The sequence below is a fragment of the Mangifera indica genome, chromosome 13 (genome assembly GCF_011075055.1).
Source record: "Mangifera indica cultivar Alphonso chromosome 13, CATAS_Mindica_2.1, whole genome shotgun sequence".
NCBI classification, from domain to species: Eukaryota; Viridiplantae; Streptophyta; class Magnoliopsida; order Sapindales; family Anacardiaceae; genus Mangifera; species Mangifera indica.
The window spans coordinates 10922633-10940766 of record NC_058149.1 but is presented as its reverse complement, the minus strand read 5'-3'; the positions used below and the strand labels follow the sequence as shown (position 1 = coordinate 10940766).

The 18134-nt window shown below is 31.5% G+C and overlaps 2 protein-coding genes across 5 annotated transcripts; one reads left to right on the top strand and one right to left on the bottom strand.

Annotated features, from left to right (window-relative positions):
- The first annotated feature begins 783 nt into the window (after positions 1-783).
- Positions 784-2793, top strand: LOC123194514 (transcription factor MYBS3-like). 2 transcript variants are annotated; one of them, XM_044607741.1, is made up of 3 exons: positions 784-1339; positions 2001-2197; positions 2291-2793. In XM_044607741.1, exons 1-3 carry the CDS (start codon positions 1030-1032, stop codon positions 2564-2566), a joined length of 783 nt encoding a protein of 260 aa, XP_044463676.1. In that variant the 5' UTR covers positions 784-1029; the 3' UTR covers positions 2567-2793. The 2 variants fall into 2 exon arrangements, with proteins under 2 accessions (XP_044463676.1, XP_044463677.1); XM_044607742.1 differs by having other exon boundaries at positions 789-1339; positions 2294-2793.
- Positions 2794-8249: 5456 nt separating this feature from the next.
- Positions 8250-17392, bottom strand: LOC123195181 (K(+) efflux antiporter 4). Of its 3 annotated transcripts, none has more exons than XM_044608827.1 (20): positions 17006-17392; positions 16699-16742; positions 16241-16296; positions 16021-16099; positions 15798-15859; positions 15622-15697; positions 15422-15496; positions 14978-15049; positions 14810-14893; positions 14421-14489; positions 12972-13049; positions 12770-12858; positions 12321-12417; positions 12145-12198; positions 11794-11889; positions 10313-10501; positions 10137-10214; positions 9931-9975; positions 9002-9091; positions 8250-8855 (listed from the first exon to the last, which is right to left on the bottom strand). In XM_044608827.1, exons 1-20 carry the CDS (start codon positions 17211-17213, stop codon positions 8775-8777), a joined length of 1722 nt encoding a protein of 573 aa, XP_044464762.1. In that variant the 5' UTR covers positions 17214-17392; the 3' UTR covers positions 8250-8774. The 3 variants fall into 3 exon arrangements, with proteins under 3 accessions (XP_044464762.1, XP_044464760.1, XP_044464761.1); XM_044608825.1 differs by having other exon boundaries at positions 8250-8697; positions 17006-17367; XM_044608826.1 differs by lacking the exon at positions 16699-16742 and having other exon boundaries at positions 17006-17177.
- Between the last annotated feature and the right edge of the window lie 742 nt (positions 17393-18134).

Genomic DNA, 18134 nt, shown 5'->3' with positions numbered 1-18134 from the left:
GGTTTGTTTCGATGACGGACCCAAAAAAATAATATAAAACAATCAAAATTAAATAAAAATAAAAACATAAAAGATCAATTAAGAAATAAGAAAATTTAACCAGAATCATGTAAAATTTTAGAAATTATTTTGAAATTTTAAATATATTAAACTAATAAAATTTTCAAACCTAAAAGGTATTAAATACTTATTTTTTATAAGGGGGATAATTTATATTTTTTAAACCCAAAGGGGGTCAAGTGACCTCACCCTCTTTGACCCTTTTTAAGTTTGACTCTGACTCTAGGTATTATACTATATAAAAGCTTGAAAAAATATATATTTTAATTTAAAATATATATAAAATCTCAAATTTATAATATATTACATGGACAAACACTTCCTCAATCAAATTCAAGTATAACTCTTAGTGACAATCAATAATAAATAGATAAACATTCCAGTGGCCTGTAGCCTATAGCAAGAAGCCTTAGATAGGACATAATCACTTTTAAAAGCCACAAAACATAAATCATAGATTAATTTTGTTGTAACTTTTTTAATTAATTAAATATTAAATAATTATTTCATATTTTCAATAGAGGTGTAAATGAGTCTAAGTAGTTATCCCGAGTTTAGCTGTTAAGCTTTATGTTGGTAACTTATGATTCGGTTTGATTTGATTAGAGTAATATCAATTCTTGTTGTATATATTATTATTATTATTGTTCTTGCTATACGGGTATACGGTGGATAAAATAAAATACAGAGACTTGAATGGTGTGAAGAGAGAGAGAGAAGGGCATCGGATTGTTCTGATTTGTGTAGAAACCAAGTTGGAAAAGTAAGAAGAATAATAAAGTGTATCCATCCAATCATCTTCTCTTGGTGTGCATCCATTTATTTTCGTAGAACCCTCCTTGCCCACCTTTTATCATACGCACCACCAACGTATAATTAAACCACTTGCTTTCTTTCTCTCCGAGTTTTGTTTTAGTTAGATTTTGGTGTTGGTTGTTAGTACAAAAGTTGAGCTTTCTCTGGGTGAAAATGGGCAGAAAGTGCTCACATTGTGGGAACACTGGCCATAATTCAAGGACCTGCACTTCTTACAGAGGAACTACTCCACCTTCTGGACTTCGGCTTTTCGGTGTTCAACTTGATATATCTTCATCTTCTCCTCTTGCCATGGAGAAGAGCTTCAGCGTGGACTGTTTGCCTTCAGCTTCAGCCTCACTTCACCCCTCGTCCTCTTCTTCTTCCTTGTCTTCTTCCCTGGTTTCCATTGATGAAGATAAAACTGCCTTGGGCTATCTTTCTGATGGCCCCATGGGTGGTTGTCCACAGGAGAGAAAGAAAGGTGGGTTTTTTTTCATCACACACACAAACGATCAATGACTTCCATTAAACTCTTCAATTTTCTTAGAAAATATCCTTGTCTGATTCATTTGACTAGTTAAGATCAAATATATATACACACTGTTAAGATCAGGCTGCTCCGAAATCAGGAACTTCCGGCAACCTGAACGTAACAGATTTGTACCTCTTCGAGTAGGTACAAACTCCAGCAAAGAAAAGAAAATTGCTAAGAAGAAAACTGAAAACAGATTCAATATGTTTTATTTCACACTTATTTTTGTAACTGATTACACCCCATATATAAGCATATTTCTTATTTGCTTTTTTATCAAATGTAAATAAAATGCCTCAGTTGATCTATTTGCCTATTATTACTCTCCTCATGCTTTGTTGAATCCTTTGGAAGATGTGATGAAATCCTTGAGCCAGGCTGGTTGTTTCCTAACTCGGGTTGATCTTCTTGATTGATAATTCTCTGGATCTATTCCTCTTTCTGGATCTTTGTTATTGTGTTGTATGTCCGGCATGTTGTTGTCCTACATGTCTTCTGCAAGCATCCACTCCATAGCCTGTTTCAATATGGATGATTGGTCTAGCATGATTGGATACTTCACAACACACACTCCTTTCAGTTTAGATGACAAAGTTGTTAATAAATATAGGAGTTCCATGGACGGAAGAGGAGCATCGAACTTTTTTGGTGGGGCTTGAAAAGCTGGGAAAGGGAGATTGGAGGGGCATTTCTAAGAACTTTGTGACTACAAGAACTCCAACCCAAGTGGCAAGTCATGCTCAAAAGTATTTCCTTCGGCAGGCGACTCTCAACAAGAAGAAGCGACGCTCAAGTCTCTTTGACTTGGTAGGTAGTCATATTATATGATTGTTCATCAGATCGTCTGAATTCTGAATCATTAACTGATTCAAATTTATATATTTCTGTTACCTCTTTAAGCAGGATTTTACTTTAAGTAATGAGGCAACCGATAATCTTCATCAAAATCAACCATCTTCACAGGGCCGTCATCAGGTGGTGCCCATTTGGCTACAGCAGCCTAAATCTTCCATTAATGCATCGAAACCATCAAGCCCAGATGCGGAATCAGCCGATTTAGAGCTCACACTTGCCACACCAGTGCCTTTGGAAGAACAGAAATCATCACCTAAAACTCTCTTTAGTAGACCACCTGCATACAATCCAGTGGTAATCCCTTTGAAGATTCAAAGCTGATGATCAACAACATATGGTATTATTTAAACTATTAGCATAGTCATGGTGCCTCATCAGACCATCTGAAACTGCCCTTTTTTATTATTATATTATCAACAAAAGATTTCTTTTGTTATCTAAGGATGACTGCTAAATTTGTGAAAGTCTCTGCTAATTTGTTCGTCTCTTACATTTTATGTGAGCGTGTGTAAAGTAGTTAGCTCTTTAATAAGAGAAGAATTATATAATTATAATGATCTATTCAGTATTATGTAATAGATTAGATATGAAATATGATATTATATTTAATATATGGTTTTTACAAAAACGATGGCATCTGCCTCATCTCCACCTCCAAGTGCAGGATTGCCCATTATTTTTATATTGTAAGATTCTCAATTCCATATCTTATGACAGATGGGGAAAGGAAAGGAACCAAAGTGATTGATGAATGATGATTAAGTCTCTTCAGCTCTCACTCTTTTAGCCGCATAAGAAAATTATATACTGTTTGTTTGGCTGCTAAGAGGAGGGAAAAAGAAAAGAAAAGTTTGGAGTCAGACTGTATAATTGGGGTTGTGAAATGGTTAAGGTTCTAGGAATTTTTTTATCCAGTTGTTTGAAATCAAATAGAAAATCATTAATTCTTTTAGTTGTTTTCTTTTGAAGGGCTTCATAATTAAAAAACTCAAAACTCAAATAAGGAGACTTAAAATACATAACTTTTTTTTATTACAAATAATTTACTTGAATCGGAGAGTCCTTTCGAAGTTGAACTAACCACATTAAATATAACCCTATATATAATGACTGTCGGATAATTCAACATTCTAATTTTCATATGAAGCATGTAAGTTTCAAACTCAAATCTTTTTGAAACCATTTAGAGATTTTACATTTTGTCATTCAAGCTCCCCCTTATAGGCAAAACAAGGTTTTTTTGGCCTACAAGTAAAACTAGCCATTACCAATTCTGTTTCAGTACGGTAGAAATTCTCAGCTAAGACTTAAAAAACTCCAATTTCAGGAAACAAGGGCATCTTTTAAACGTGATGGTCCCTGCCTGCCCGCCTTCTCTAGCAATGTTGATGAAGAGAGTGCACTTTTACGTGAAAAGCTAATACATGACATGCAACAGTGAATAAATACATTGCAATGGACAATGCATATTGTCTCTTCACTTGCTCAAAGGGACCATTCTAATGGCTTTTCCTATCCTGCAACCAAAATCCATTAATTCCCATCTATTTGTCGTCTTCCTCTACAATAAATCTCAGCCAAACAACGACTCTTTCTCTCTGTATATCTCACTTCATCCATATATTTTGAGGACCCAGATAACAATACATTTGATTTATTCTTTGACAAATTTATAATGCTTGATTATTGAGTCAAATAATTTAACGGATACTTGTGACTTTCTGTCTGGACGAACGAATCCAGGACTTTTCAAGGTCTTCTTATCTTACACTCTCCCATAATCAATGGAAGACAGTCAATTTCCAAGGCTTGACATCATTTGACGGGAGGAACAAAGACCTCAGACTCGTTCAGTTTAATAGGTAAAATTTAATCTACGTGAACGGAATAAAACAATCAAACAACCAACCCTAATATTATGACCTATGCCCAAAGTATAAAATACTAAATTAAAATTTTAAATTTTTTATCCTAATATTGTGTATATGCTTGTGCAAGAGATGATGAGAAAAACCTCATCCTCTTGGAATTAGGTTGAGAATATTTAGTGTGAACTGTGTGAACAGAAAAATGGCACATCTACAAAAAGTCTGACCGTCGTTTTTAAAGATAAGGAAAGGAGGAAAATGGAGCTTGTCCACAATAAAGAAAGCCATTTTCCCATCATCTCCTATATGTCTACTTGCAGATGGCATTTCTTGGGAACCACTCATGTTAACAGACTGCGTACTACAACTGTACATGATAAGTTAAATAAAACCCAAAGTTTTTTTTGTTTTGAACGAAGGATACATTCGAATCAAATTTTTACATTGGGTTAGAATCAATCATGTTAAATAAGATATATTCTTAATGATTGACCTCATAATTATTAAATTAAATAAATTAAAATTTTAATTTTGATATATCATAATAAAACCCTAAGAGCCGTTTGGTTTCAGTTTTTTAAGATTATCTTGATAATTTATTTTTTATTTTCTTATTTGGTTTGTCAATAATAAAATATTATAGTAATATTCTATTACCAATACTGACGTGACAGGTAATATAAGTGGTAATCTGATTAACACCTTCACCTTAGGTATTTAAAGATTACCAAGGTAATTTTGATTTTATTATAATTATATTATTATTTATTAATTTTTTGAGACAAAAATAAATTTATTTTTAATTAATATGATAAATAATATAAAAAATATTTAAAAATAATTATATTCAAGGGTATTTAAGTAAAATAATTTATTAGTAATATTTTATTACCTTTAACTAAACACAATAATTATTTATACTTATCAAATTTTATCAAACATAGTAATCATTTATACCTAGTAATCTTCGAAATAATCTATTTTCAAGGTAATCTTTCTATTTTGGTAATAAAATATTACCCAAACCAAACGCCCCCCAAGTTATGTAAGTAATGACTTGTGCATGTTGTCCTGAATTCACATGATTTGTGATTCATCACTTTCAACAAACAATGATGTCTTGTTTAGATCTTGTAACTAGGGTTGGATTCGAATCAAACCCATTCAAGCTTGATTCGAACGAACCCAAAACGAGCCACCCTATGAGAGCTCAATCGAGCTCGAGCTTGAGCTGCTCATCAAATTTTTTAATTAAAAATTTTAATACAAAATGACGTCGTTTTGGCCAATATGTATTAAAACGATATCGTTTTAATAACGAAAAATGAATCGAATCAAATTCAAACAGAGTTCGAACTTGACTTCCACGAGTTTGAGCTCAAACTCGGTTTGATTTGAATCCAACTCTACTTATAACATCCGTAGAGTTGTCATATTATTTGGCTTCTTCTTTTTTTTTTCTTTTTTCCTCATTTGATGTTCATATATATCCTTTGGAGGATACAACTTTATTCTCCATCACACATACAAATCTCAGTTATCTATTTCTCTTTAAGATTTCTTGACTTTCATGAACACTGAATGCTGCCTACATTGTAGAAATTGACGGAACCAAATTTAGGCCTTTTAACTCAGACCTCCTCTGAGGTCTAACAAAAATATCAGTAAGACCCTATATTTCATAAAATTGTCACTTATCTTCCTTGATTGTTTTGAATGGTCTTTTTCGATAATGAAGTTGACTTTATAATAAAAATAATTTTTAATTATAATGTAAGGAACATATTACCAAACAAATTTGTCCAATTGAAATAAGTCACTCACTTGGAATATTTATAAAACAAACCTACCTACTATGATTTGTCAATTTTATTGACCAATTCATACCTTGACCACGAGGCACTAATTTTAATAAATAATTTTTTTTTTAAATGAGGAATTCTATCATGATTAGATTGTCAATCACTAAATTACGTAAGTTAAAAGTTTGATCTTGATATATTGTTAAAGAAAATTTGAATTTATATTTTTTTATATATGAAGTATTACATTTTACCATATAAATTATCATTTGAGAGTAACTGAATTTCATTTTCTCTTAACACTTTTATTTGATAACGTAAATTATATTTTTTTATTCAAAATCAAAATATTACAAAGAATAAAAAGTGTTTTAACACAATGACAGAAAGTAAATTATATTATTATCATTTACTATTTTACTTTTCGAAATTATTATATTTTCTTAGATTAATAAAATATTTAAAAAATTACTATATATCAAATTTGCATAATTTCTATTCTCCTCTCATTTCCTTTTTGTCACACCCTCTTTTTCCTAGCTACCCTGGTTGGCTCGCATGTTGCTACCAAGCTGCCATCCCCTCAACCCCGATAAGTCACCTCCTGAAATACCTATTCACCCTCAAAATCTCCACCTTGTGTTGCTGCTTCTCCAGCGTCAAAATATCAACCTTAGTGGCTTTGAAGCTCTGTTGCCACCCTCATCAGTTAAGTAGAAACAAGACGAAGAAAAAACTTCTTGATTGATGAACAAAAATAATCAAAAAAATATAACTTTTCCGATATTAAAGGCTAAAACTTCTTGTCAATGTAAAGAAACGACTGTTTTAATAACAAGAAGAAATGGTGAAGATATGTTAGTGGTAAAGACAACTAAGTTGATATAAGTAAAGTTACAATCGAGTCAAATAAAAAAAAGTAACAGATATGATTAATATTTTCAAACTTTTACAAAGACTGAATTGTAAGTTTTTAAACCTTATAAAAAAGTTAAATTATTATATTTAAAATGTTGAAATAAAATCTATAAAATGATTATTTATTTTATTTATTTTCACTTTTTTTAATATACAATTATTATTTTTAAATGAAGTTTAATTTTAAGTGAAAGAGTACGGCTTTGGGGGTCAAAGGTGGGAAAAAAAAGGGTTTTGGACCAAACACAGGTGAAAAAATGTAACACCCTCATAGTGACAATGGTCCTCACTTGTTTGATGATTATTAATGTGATAATTTTGAAACAATTCAGCTATTTGACTTCATTAATTGAAGACTTTACCCCATATATATATATACATATATATATGATGCAAAATATAAGAAAAAACATGTTTCGTAAAAGAAAACAAGAAGCAAATTAAAGCAAGTTAATGAAATAAATTCTCTTTTAAAGCTTATGTAAAGACTATAAAGATTCATAAGATATTCTAACACACGATGTCAAATTTCAAAAACAAAACTTAGAAAGCTAAATATTTCTGGTACAACTAAAGTTCAATTGCCAAAGTTAAGATTCTCGTTTATAAAAGTTTAATAATTCATGTAAAGAAATCAAAACTAATAATAATTATGTTTCAGAATAATTTCTAGGAAAAGAACCAAACTTTTGTTTTATCTATCCTTTGAAGTTCAATAAAATTCTCCGAAAATTCTCTCATTCAAATTTTATGAAGACTTTATATTAACAAGTAGTAAATATTCAATTTTCAAATTTCAAATTTCAAAATTTTAAAGTTCTAATATTAATTCTAGTACATCAATATATTCCAATTGCATGTATTGTATCAGTCGTTTTCAAATTCATTAATTTCACATTTTATATCAATGAATTGTTTTCTATCACGCGGAAATGATCTTTGCTTTTATATATATATATATATATATATCTCCAACTAAGCCACTATACTACATAATCTATTGGGTCAAACTAGACAGATTCCTTAGATATAGTTATCATAACAAGTAATATTATACGTACTTATTTTTTACTACACAAATATATACATACAGAATGTATCATTATATGATTAAGTATTAGTTTATCTTTAATTTAAAATTATATAATCATTTAATGATACACATCAAGTGTATATCATTTGTGTACATAAAATATATTTACATAATTGTATTATAATTGCTTTTAAGTACCACGTCACTTTCATAGATCAATAAAATTATATGCATAATTTTTTACACAAACTATGACATGTCAACTTGTGATTGGATATTAGTTTATTTTTTATTTTCAACTATTTAATCATATGATGACATATCGATATTTATATACAAAATTATATATAAAAATTATACACATAACATTACTCTTCATAACATGTCAAAATTATACACATCAAATAGATGAGCATAAAATGGAATGATTTATATAGACCATCAATTCATTTTAAGAGATAAAACAAAATCAGGCTTACATGGTGTTATATCAGTACATCAACAAAACAGGATTGATACACTTGAAAGCCTTGTACTACTTCTACTTTTGATTTTAAAGGCATAAAAAAAATCATAATAATTTAAAAAAAAAAGAATTACATTACAAAATGGACAATATATTACAAAAATAAGCCATCCGGAACAACAAGAAGATGACCTAAATCAAATTTAGATGTGTCGGGTGTGGATTAGAACTATGGCATTTCCAACTTGATCGCAGTTGGCATCATACTCCAGTGGTTAAGTGAACTCAGGCAACATAGCAAGAGCTTTCAATTGTCATAGACAAAAATGGTTCACTCAATCAACCTCCTTTGCACTCTTAAACACCTGTTCCCCAGAGCATAAGAAGCCCATCAGGAAAAGGCTGAAATTTTCATATTTCTGGTTCATGTTTTTATTTAATATCATGAATCATGAGAGCCTTGGACCAGCAAAGTAATACGCTTAGCACTGTCTGCGCGAAGGCTATCGCCTTTAAATCCAATCTGGTAGAGAAACCATATTCAACATTACCTTAAACACTTACTTTGCCAGGAATTAGCCAAAATTCTAAAATAATGGACACCCTATATATGCTTGGTGATAAATTTGACAGGTTTAGCTACATCTTATTCTGAAACAAGACTATTACCTCGATTGGAGGATCAGGAGAGAACCACCGCAAGAGTACCCCAAAATTTACAAAGGCAGGAATCAGCTTAAAAAGCAACGGGGTTGTCACCTGCATTATGTTTGAAATCTCAATATATATTGATTCGAAACATCATAAACAGTTACCATACAATAACCAGAAGAGTGTTAGAATAAGCTAATAATAGCTAGATTCAGCAGATTCATGGAATAGTAATCTTCAATTTTACTCTGAACAAAACAGGCCACTAAATAGCACCAAGGTTTAAACATTATTCCTCTTCAACTCTTCATCATGAGTATTTAAAATCGGTTAACCAAACTGGTTTGCCAATTTTTTGAACCAAACTGAATTTTTGGTTTGAAAAAAATCATAAACCAAAACCAAATTGAATATCCAGTCAACCGATTTTGAACCGAATTTCAAAGGAATATCCTATTTTATTTTTTTTTTTCAATTTTTTTGAAAATATATTCAATATTTTATTAATTCTTTTATTCAATTTTTTTTAAAAACTGGTTCGGTTCAGTTAACCAGTTTTAAAAATTAGACAAACTAGTAACCAAGTCGAAAATCCAGTTTTTCTAGATTCTTGAACATGTATCCAAACCAGTTTTTTAAATAATCTATTTTTTGGTTTAAAAATCGGTTTGGTTCGGTTATCGGATAATTTTGAACACCCCTAATGAGCAGAAAAGGATTGAACATTATTTATTATCTATTCATTGATGATTTAGAAAAAACATCTGGGGTGATTTTAATGACAAAAAGCATCCCTGCAAGATGGGTTAGGATTAACTTTCAATCAATCAGGAGTTACAGTCCATAATGCAAGCACTAGGGATACACAGTACAAAGAATACTTTAAGAAACATGCATGTCACATTTCTGATACTACTAGGAAAACAAATCTAAAACATCCTACATACCAGACTGAGTGCTGTTGTGCCAAGGAGCAGCAGATACAACTTTCCCTGCAAATTTTAGAGAACTCATAAGCATTGTTGGCCAAGAAAATGACAAAATCTATAAGCTCTATCAGTTTTAGATAACTTGTAAAAATTAGGTCAACAGAAATTTACAAATACAAAAAATTTACTGGATATTAGCTTTTAGATAGATGCATAATATTAACCTCAACTAGATGAAGATTAGAAGCACGACTAAGCAAAACAAAAGCAAATTCTCCGATTTGTGCTAGAGACATTCCAACCTACACATAAGGGAAAACCGAAGATCCTCTGGTCACTCCAAAGATGTAAATAAGTGAAATGAAGACAAATGTGTACTAGTAGTTCAGTCAAGTCTTACAAGGAGTGAAGTTTTGTTGCTGTATTTAAAGCTCTTCACCACAGTGGCAACCACAATGGTTTTTACAACAATCACCAATATTACAGCCGCTAGTAAAATATCAACATGATTCCACAGGAAATGTACATGAATCAACATCCCAATACTGGCAAGAAACAGTGCAGCAAAGAAGTTGCGAATTGGCTCAACCTAATAAGAGAAGACTCATGAGTGTCATAATTACCATTCAAGAGCATTTAACATATAATATAGGAAAAAACCATATACAGATCAACCAAAATTCTGTGTCCATAAAAAATGCAACAGTTCCGACAACCTAGAATAGAACCAGTATATTCCCAAACCAACAAAAATGGTTAATTAAAATATAGTAGGAATAACTTTGGCATACCAACCACAAAACAAAGTTGGAAGAGGCAGTTTGATGAGAACGACAAAACTTGTTATATGAATTGCTAAAAGTGAAAGAGCGTAAAGGCAAAGATCATAATATTAATGTACTGTAACCTTCACAAAATTAATAAACATTTAGAGTCTTTCACAGTATTGTCATTTAAATGGTGACTGAGTCCAGAGAAGTCATTGCGATATAATAGCATGCAAAGAACAAAAACGGCAGAGCTTTCAAGACTTATGTGTTAGTATAGAGATAAAGGCAAGAGTCGCATACAAAGTTAAAAATAATATAAATATCAGGCTCTTAATATCCCCTTTTTTTTTGCTTTGACTAATTGCTCAATTTCCAGGAACGGTTCATTTTCATGCAACATTATCCAATTTTTGGGTCACTTTCCAAAGTCATGTTTAATCACTCTTGCTCCCCTTCAGCAAACTTCTCAGTGAGTTTCATCACTTTCTGACTAAGATAACTACACTTTGGCAATGGATTATCACTTTGTCCTTGAAAACTTTAGCAATAATGAAATTATGAATGCTAATTTGCATCAAATCTGATGAAACCATCGAAGTTATACCACAAAATTCAAAAGATGGGCAAGTAAAGATAAAGCAAATTTACCAGGTTCTTAATTTCTTTTTTTTTTTTTTTTGGCCTTTTGGTTTTTACCAGTTGTTCAATTTCAAGAAAGAGGTTGTTTTCATGCAGCATTATACAGTTTTTTGGGGGCAATCACCAAAATTATTAATTCTCAATCTGGCTACCATTCAGCAAACTTCTGAGTGATTTTTGTTACTTTAAGGCTAAGGCAATTACACTTGGATATTTAATAATCACTTTGTCCTTGAATATTTATAGTAGTCATGACAACTCAGAATATTTTGTATTATCTCATCATATTGGAAGAATCTATTTATGAATGTTAATTTGCAGAAACTCTGATGGAAACCATCCAAGTTCTACCACAAAACTCAAAAGATTGAGCAGTAAACATAAAGCAGAATGCTATCATAAGTAGATCAAAATGGAAGTCATCAGGTATTGTGTGACTACAGAAACAGATACACAAACCCAAAAACCTTACTTGTTCAAGGGTGTGTTGTGCAAGATCAGTTGTTGATATCATCACTCCAGCAGCAAAGGAACCCAGTTCAAGGCTTAAACCTAGCTTATCACTACACTGAAATGTCACAACAATCTATATTAATACATCCATGCAGATGTGCATACATAAATTGGAAGTGAATGGGTGTAGGTTGGTGCTGTTAATATTTAGGTTCCAATTATTAAGATGGTTAAAAAAAATCTCCAATAGCAATTAGATTTCGGTAAAATCAATTAAACAGAGAATGCTTTAGTAAGACAATTGTGCACACAAGACAAAGTGTTTAAGAGTGTATTTAAAGGCAATTAGAAATAGGGAAATGAGACAAACCCAAGCAACAAGTAAGCAAAATGCTACAGATGCCAGTTGATAGAGTTCATTTGTCTGCAAGATTAACAGTCCAGATAACAAAATTCATTAGTCTGCTCGCTAACTCCATATTTGAGCCTATAACTGTCACCCCTATGAAAAATAGCTTCAAAGGAAACGTATATAAATATGCTTACCTGTGAAGATAAGCTTATCATTAGCTTCAGAAACCACGGTACACATGTACGAGATAATATCGTCAAAATGGCCAGAAATGAAAACAACATCACCAATCTGGAAATTCAATATTTACAATGTGAAGCAACATATCAATACTCTAGTATGTAGGCATACACAGAAAAAGACATCCAGGTAGGCAACAGCCAATATACATTAATTCTAGTCCAAACAACTGAAAAACTGAGGACACAAGTTTCAAATTATTACATCTAGATACTCTAACCTTTACATTTAGCATAAAAATGATGTCTAACAGATAAGTTTACTGAAAAATCCAGAATGTAAAACATAACAGAGAAAAAAAGAAAAGATGAAACCAATGATTCAGTAGTTGATGCAATCTGAGTTCCAGAAATCAGTCACATAAAAACAATTTAATTACATAAACTTTAAATTATATCCTTACGATTTAGTCATGGATATTACTCCTTGAAGAACACCAGAAGTTCCACCAAGAACTGGAAGCAGAGCAAAAAGCAAACCCACAGCACAATCCTGCAGGACAACATGAACAATATCATAAGGAAAATGGATAACTAAATATTATTAATAAGTTTAAACCCAACAAAATGGCATATATCATTATTGTAATGTGAGAAAATATGTACCTGCAAAATAAGGGTACCAATAGTGACTTGACCATGTAGGGCACTTATACTATTCCTTTCCATCAAAAATTTTAAAACCTGTGGCCACAAAGGTGGAAAAAAACACATATAAGACGCTTATAAATTAAAAAAAAATGTATGAAAGACATTATAAATTAGTAAACAGTAAGAAAGAAAACCAATTTTAAGCCTCTAATATACATATTATTATAAAACACTTTAAACAATGAAAAAGCTTTAATTCTTATTTCTGTCATGTTAGAAACTTCCCACCAGAACAAATTCAAGGATACAGCCAGAATCAAAGACATTGGGAAATCTATTATTGTGATCAGGTATTAGTAATCCCAAAGATTGCAATCTCTGTCAACCCTAACAGCATGTTTAATACATCTAACCAGCCAACCACTTGAAGTGGAAGCAAATGAACCCCACATGTCTTAATCTATCTATTCAGTAATCTCATTCATATGATATGATGTCAGGATCTGAAAAAGAATGTAGCCTTCTCCCCAGTCTGCATAACTATTAAAGTGCATCAAACAATTTGCAAAATTATAAATGTTTAAATCCCGAGTCTCATTTGCTGTTAATCACACGGGGCAGGTTTGAAGACTGCATTAAGCAGTTCAGATAGGTATATAAATAGCTGAAAAGAAGTAAAAATAAACAAATAAATATATGTATATATCCTTTATATGACTAGCACAAAAAAAAAAAAAAAATTCAGAAAATACCAACTGATGGCAAGATGAAATGAAAGACACCAGTAACATATTTCAAACTTCAGCCATCGAACTGGTGGCCTAATGTAAAGAGGCAGTCATAATATACATGATAACACCAAGTTTCTTAAAGTGCTCAGCAATTTTAACTTATTAATCTCATTGATTTGAGGAGACTACCAACTTCCCATGAAGAGGGTTAAGAAGAGGGGAGGCATAGTCTAAAAAAAGCATATAACAACTGTTAAAAAAAAAGGCAAGCAGTAGAGGAGCCAAGGTCAACTTCAATGCATCACAACAGGTCAAAAAAGTTTTTTCAATAAATAAACTAAAGTTAAAATGTTTTATGAGGAATGGAGAAATATCTTATAATACACCAGCACATTGCATTAATTTGCATTTAGTTTCTATAATAATGGTAAGTATACAGTTTCTACAGGATTTGACCTCAGCTACTACCCGAACAAGCCTTTCCTAGCTGAATTCTTTAGCTTTGCAGATCTATTAACAATACAATAATGTGAAATATGAAATCATGTCATGCAATACATGTGATACACAGCTAGTCATATTTAAAATTAAAATAATATATATATAGAGATATGAAGCTTGATGGAAAGGTCAAGAATAAAGAGCAATGATGACAAACAAAATTTTTACCATCTGATTACTACCAGGATATAAATTATATTAACAAAATCACATTAGTGTGGCAAAATATTACCACTGCAGTTGAAGACATAGACAGCAAGACACCAACAAATACCCCTTCTGAAGGCTTACCACCACACAACTGCAAAAGACACATAGATGTACCATCAAAAACTCAAGGCTAAACAGAACTAGGAGCACAGGGTAAAACACTTTATATTACTAAAATCTTAGGTTTCTTATCCAAAGAAACGAAAAAAAGGTAAAAGCATTATGAATTATTTCTTTAATTCAGCATCTTAAAAAATTGTTATAATGGTTAAATATTCATTAGAATACTAAATCGTATGAACACAATTAAGGTTAACCACTTTATATAAAGGTATTTTTATGGTCAGCAGGCACCTAGGTTGTATTCCATTACCAACTATCTACGCAAAACTTTCATGATATAAGTCATACCGAAGCTATTATTCCACACAAGCACATAAATAGGAAAATCTGAAGAAGACCTCCTACAACAGCAACTGCACGAACAACTCGAAGCTGTAATTATGAAAAGACAATGGTTACATTAACTGAAAAGAATTAGATTATAAGCATGGATAAATGAGAAAAGAATGAGCAAACCTTAGATGTGGAGAATTCCAGGCCCAAAGCAAAAAGAAGGAATATGACTCCGAATTGGGCCACTGTTTCAACCTGAAAGAATATAAGAAGTGATACATGACATTAAAGAGCTGTAGTGTTTAAAATATATGGACCGAAGAATAACAAACTTATTCTTATAAGCAACAATATCAAGATAGAAAGAATATTATATTGCCTTCCAGCACAATCACAAATTTTTTTTTTTTCTCCAAATAAAGAATAATATGTGAGACAACCAGCTTTGTTTCAATAATAAAATAAAGAGTAGGTCAGATTATAATCTATGGTTTGCATATATTTAGATTCTTATCACCATGCACATCTCTTTATTGATTATTTACAAACCAAAACTGCATATGAACAGTCAAAACTGTAAATCATAATAGGGAACCATATCACAAATAGCCAGCAAAAGCAACATACTTGCACCATTTCACTGACAAAGCTGAAGCCCCCAGGCCCAATAACAGATCCTGCTAGCAGATATCCTGTAATTACCTGCAAAATCAAATTTGAAAGATGTTCCTTAAGGTTGTTGTATGAAAGTAACTAAAAATAGAGTCTTTGAAAGCAAAGGCAAGTTGCAGAGATAATAGAAGATAGATGAATGGTATTGGTCTAACCGGTTGTCCAGCACAAGCAAAGGCAATACCACCACAAGTTGCAGAGACAATAACAACCACCAGATCTGATATCAATCTGCAATTAACAGCGTTTTGTATAGGTTGGAATGACGAACAAATATCTCTTTCTGAGAGGAACGGTCAGGGCTGTGATAACACAATAATTAGTAACAAACCTCAAGTCTAGTTGTAGCACGGGATATTTCGACTTTGGATTCGACATGATAAACACATTGTCCTGCAGACAAATTTTATGAAAGATCAAATTATCAACTTCAAATATTGGCTAGTCAAAGATGTAACCGTTTCAAGTAGTGTATCATCATGCACGAAAAACAACCAAAGCATGCAAAAGACAAATTATCAAGTGGGTAAAGAATTGCAAAATACTAAATATACCTTCCGATCAATCAATGTTGGAGTATCTTCATGTCCATTTTCATTATCCAATTTAAAAACATGATGAAGTTGAAATGACCTAACATAAGGCTCATAGTAGTGTCACAAATTTGAATAACATAGATCAATAAAATATGCATTCTGATTTTTGTCATAAGAATGTCATGTCAAAGTTTATTTAAAAAAAAACTAGTATCTTTTTCAAGCCACTAGGACATACTTCTCCTCCTTGGTCTCATTTTTCTTCTTAACTCTGGCAACAGTTTCCAAAACAGCCTGTCAAGACCAATCATAAAACATTCAGACATTACATTAATTAGAAATCTGTAAAGAGACAAATACAACATCAGGCAAAACTTCCAGATTTAACAATAGAGTCTCCACATGCAGTTTATTTAACTCTTCAATCAGCAATCGAATACAAAGTTTCAAAATTGAATTTCAATTTTGTTTATTTTAGTAAATTTTACATCTATTTTGAGACGATTTTGTAACAGCAACAATGCACATTTATTATAAGTTGTTACAATTAATCTAAATTAAACAGTGTTTTCACAACGCGGTCTTCTGGTCAGCACCGCAAATGAAAAATCAGTAGAAATATCAACCCTTTCACAAGATGCTGTCCGTTGAAAAGTCAATGATAATCAAATGGATTATAAAGACAAAGAGACCAACCTGTTGTCCAGTAACACTATTGTTGAAGCTACCAGGATCAGTAGCTGCAACAAAATACACAAACAAGTAAGCACAATCCAAGACACACACTTTCCATTTGTTCATTTTTCAAAATTTTTAAAGGATGATGCTTTATATTAATACAATAGCTACAGTCAACATAACCTAATGAAAACATTTCAGCTTTACTTAAATGAGTTCTCGTGCTTCAATGAACCAAATTGAGTTAAAACAAAACTGATCCAGAATGCGCATATAAATTTAAAAAAAAAAAAAAAGATAACAATAGCCGAGATCTAGAACAGACCTTCGTTTTGTTCAGTCTCATTGAACTCCTTTTCAAGAGCACGATCAATCATGTCAGCGAAGCTGTCCTCCTTGGATCTCGCGCGGGAGACATTATTGTAGTCAGCAGCGGTGGCATTGATATCAGAGTTGGACTCAGTGACAGACTCGATGGACGCAAAGCAGAGGAAAAGAGAAAAAACGAGGAAGAGTGCAAGAGACAACTTCATTGCAGCCAAGTAGTGAAAAAAGGCGTCGGTAGGAATTGTTAACGAGGAAGGAAAGGGAAGGTGGTAGGTTAGCTTACAAATGTAGCAATTCGAAATGATGGTGCCACTTGGAAAATGGGAGTGACGTTCAATAAGGCCAGGAGGGACTGCGCTGAAGACAATGCGCGTGACGGACAGTGCTTGGCGTTTGTTTTTTGGTAGCGAAAGTTTGATCTCTTAAAACTATTTCTCACGTCACATTGATTCCATGATAAAATATTAATTTAATTTGGTGATATGATGGTTAATTTTATTATTAATTTTATTTATTAATATTTTAAAATAATAATATTTTAAAATAATAGTTAATTTGATAAGTTTTGTAATGAGAATTGAATTCCAGGCTAATAATTATTTCATTATCTATATCCCCATTTTAAATATGACTTAATATGTATGTAAATCCCTAAAATCAAGTAGGTTGATATAAGAAAATTAATTAACAACGATCAAAGATCTTCAGCGTGTAGCAGTGGCTCATGGAGAACAATGCAGTGGCAAATGAACGGTCAGAAGCAATTGACTGGGAAGATTAAAAACAAACATTTTGTAATCAATAATTAAATATGAAAATTAAGTAATATTCAAATTAAAAGCATTCATCAATATATTCAACACTGGCAGGCCCAAGTGCTATTTAATTTAAGGCAATGGCCGAAATAACTATTTTTCACCAAAGTTTTGGGTGAAAAGAGAAATATGTATTTGTAGTGAATGAACATGAAATATTTATTTAAATTTTAATTTATTGTTACACATAAGAATTTTATATTAAGATTAAGAAATAAAATTATTATTTTATTTATAATATTAAAATAATTAAAAATATATTTTATTTTTTTACTTATTTAAAAAATTAATAATCCTTTTCATAATTAAATT

What these genes read in the sequence shown, in the direction of transcription:
- LOC123194514 (XM_044607741.1), top strand. Translation starts at nt 1,030, where the DNA reads ATGGGCAGAAAGTGCTCACATTGTGGGAACACTGGCCATAATTCAAGG. An exon ending in TCCACAGGAGAGAAAGAAAG is followed by an intron (nt 1,340 to 2,000) that starts GTGGGTTTTTTT and finishes TAATAAATATAG; the next exon opens with GAGTTCCATGGACGGAAGAG. An exon ending in GCTCAAGTCTCTTTGACTTG is followed by an intron (nt 2,198 to 2,290) that starts GTAGGTAGTCAT and finishes TACCTCTTTAAG; the next exon opens with CAGGATTTTACTTTAAGTAA.
- LOC123195181 (XM_044608827.1), bottom strand. Translation starts at nt 17,213, where the DNA reads ATGAAGTTGTCTCTTGCACTCTTCCTCGTTTTTTCTCTTTTCCTCTGC. An exon ending in TGTGTGGAATAATAGCTTCG is followed by an intron (nt 14,490 to 14,809) that starts GTATGACTTATA and finishes TGTCTTTTGCAG; the next exon opens with TTGTGTGGTGGTAAGCCTTC. An exon ending in TTTGCTTACTTGTTGCTTGG is followed by an intron (nt 11,890 to 12,144) that starts GTTTGTCTCATT and finishes GTGACATTTCAG; the next exon opens with TGTAGTGATAAGCTAGGTTT.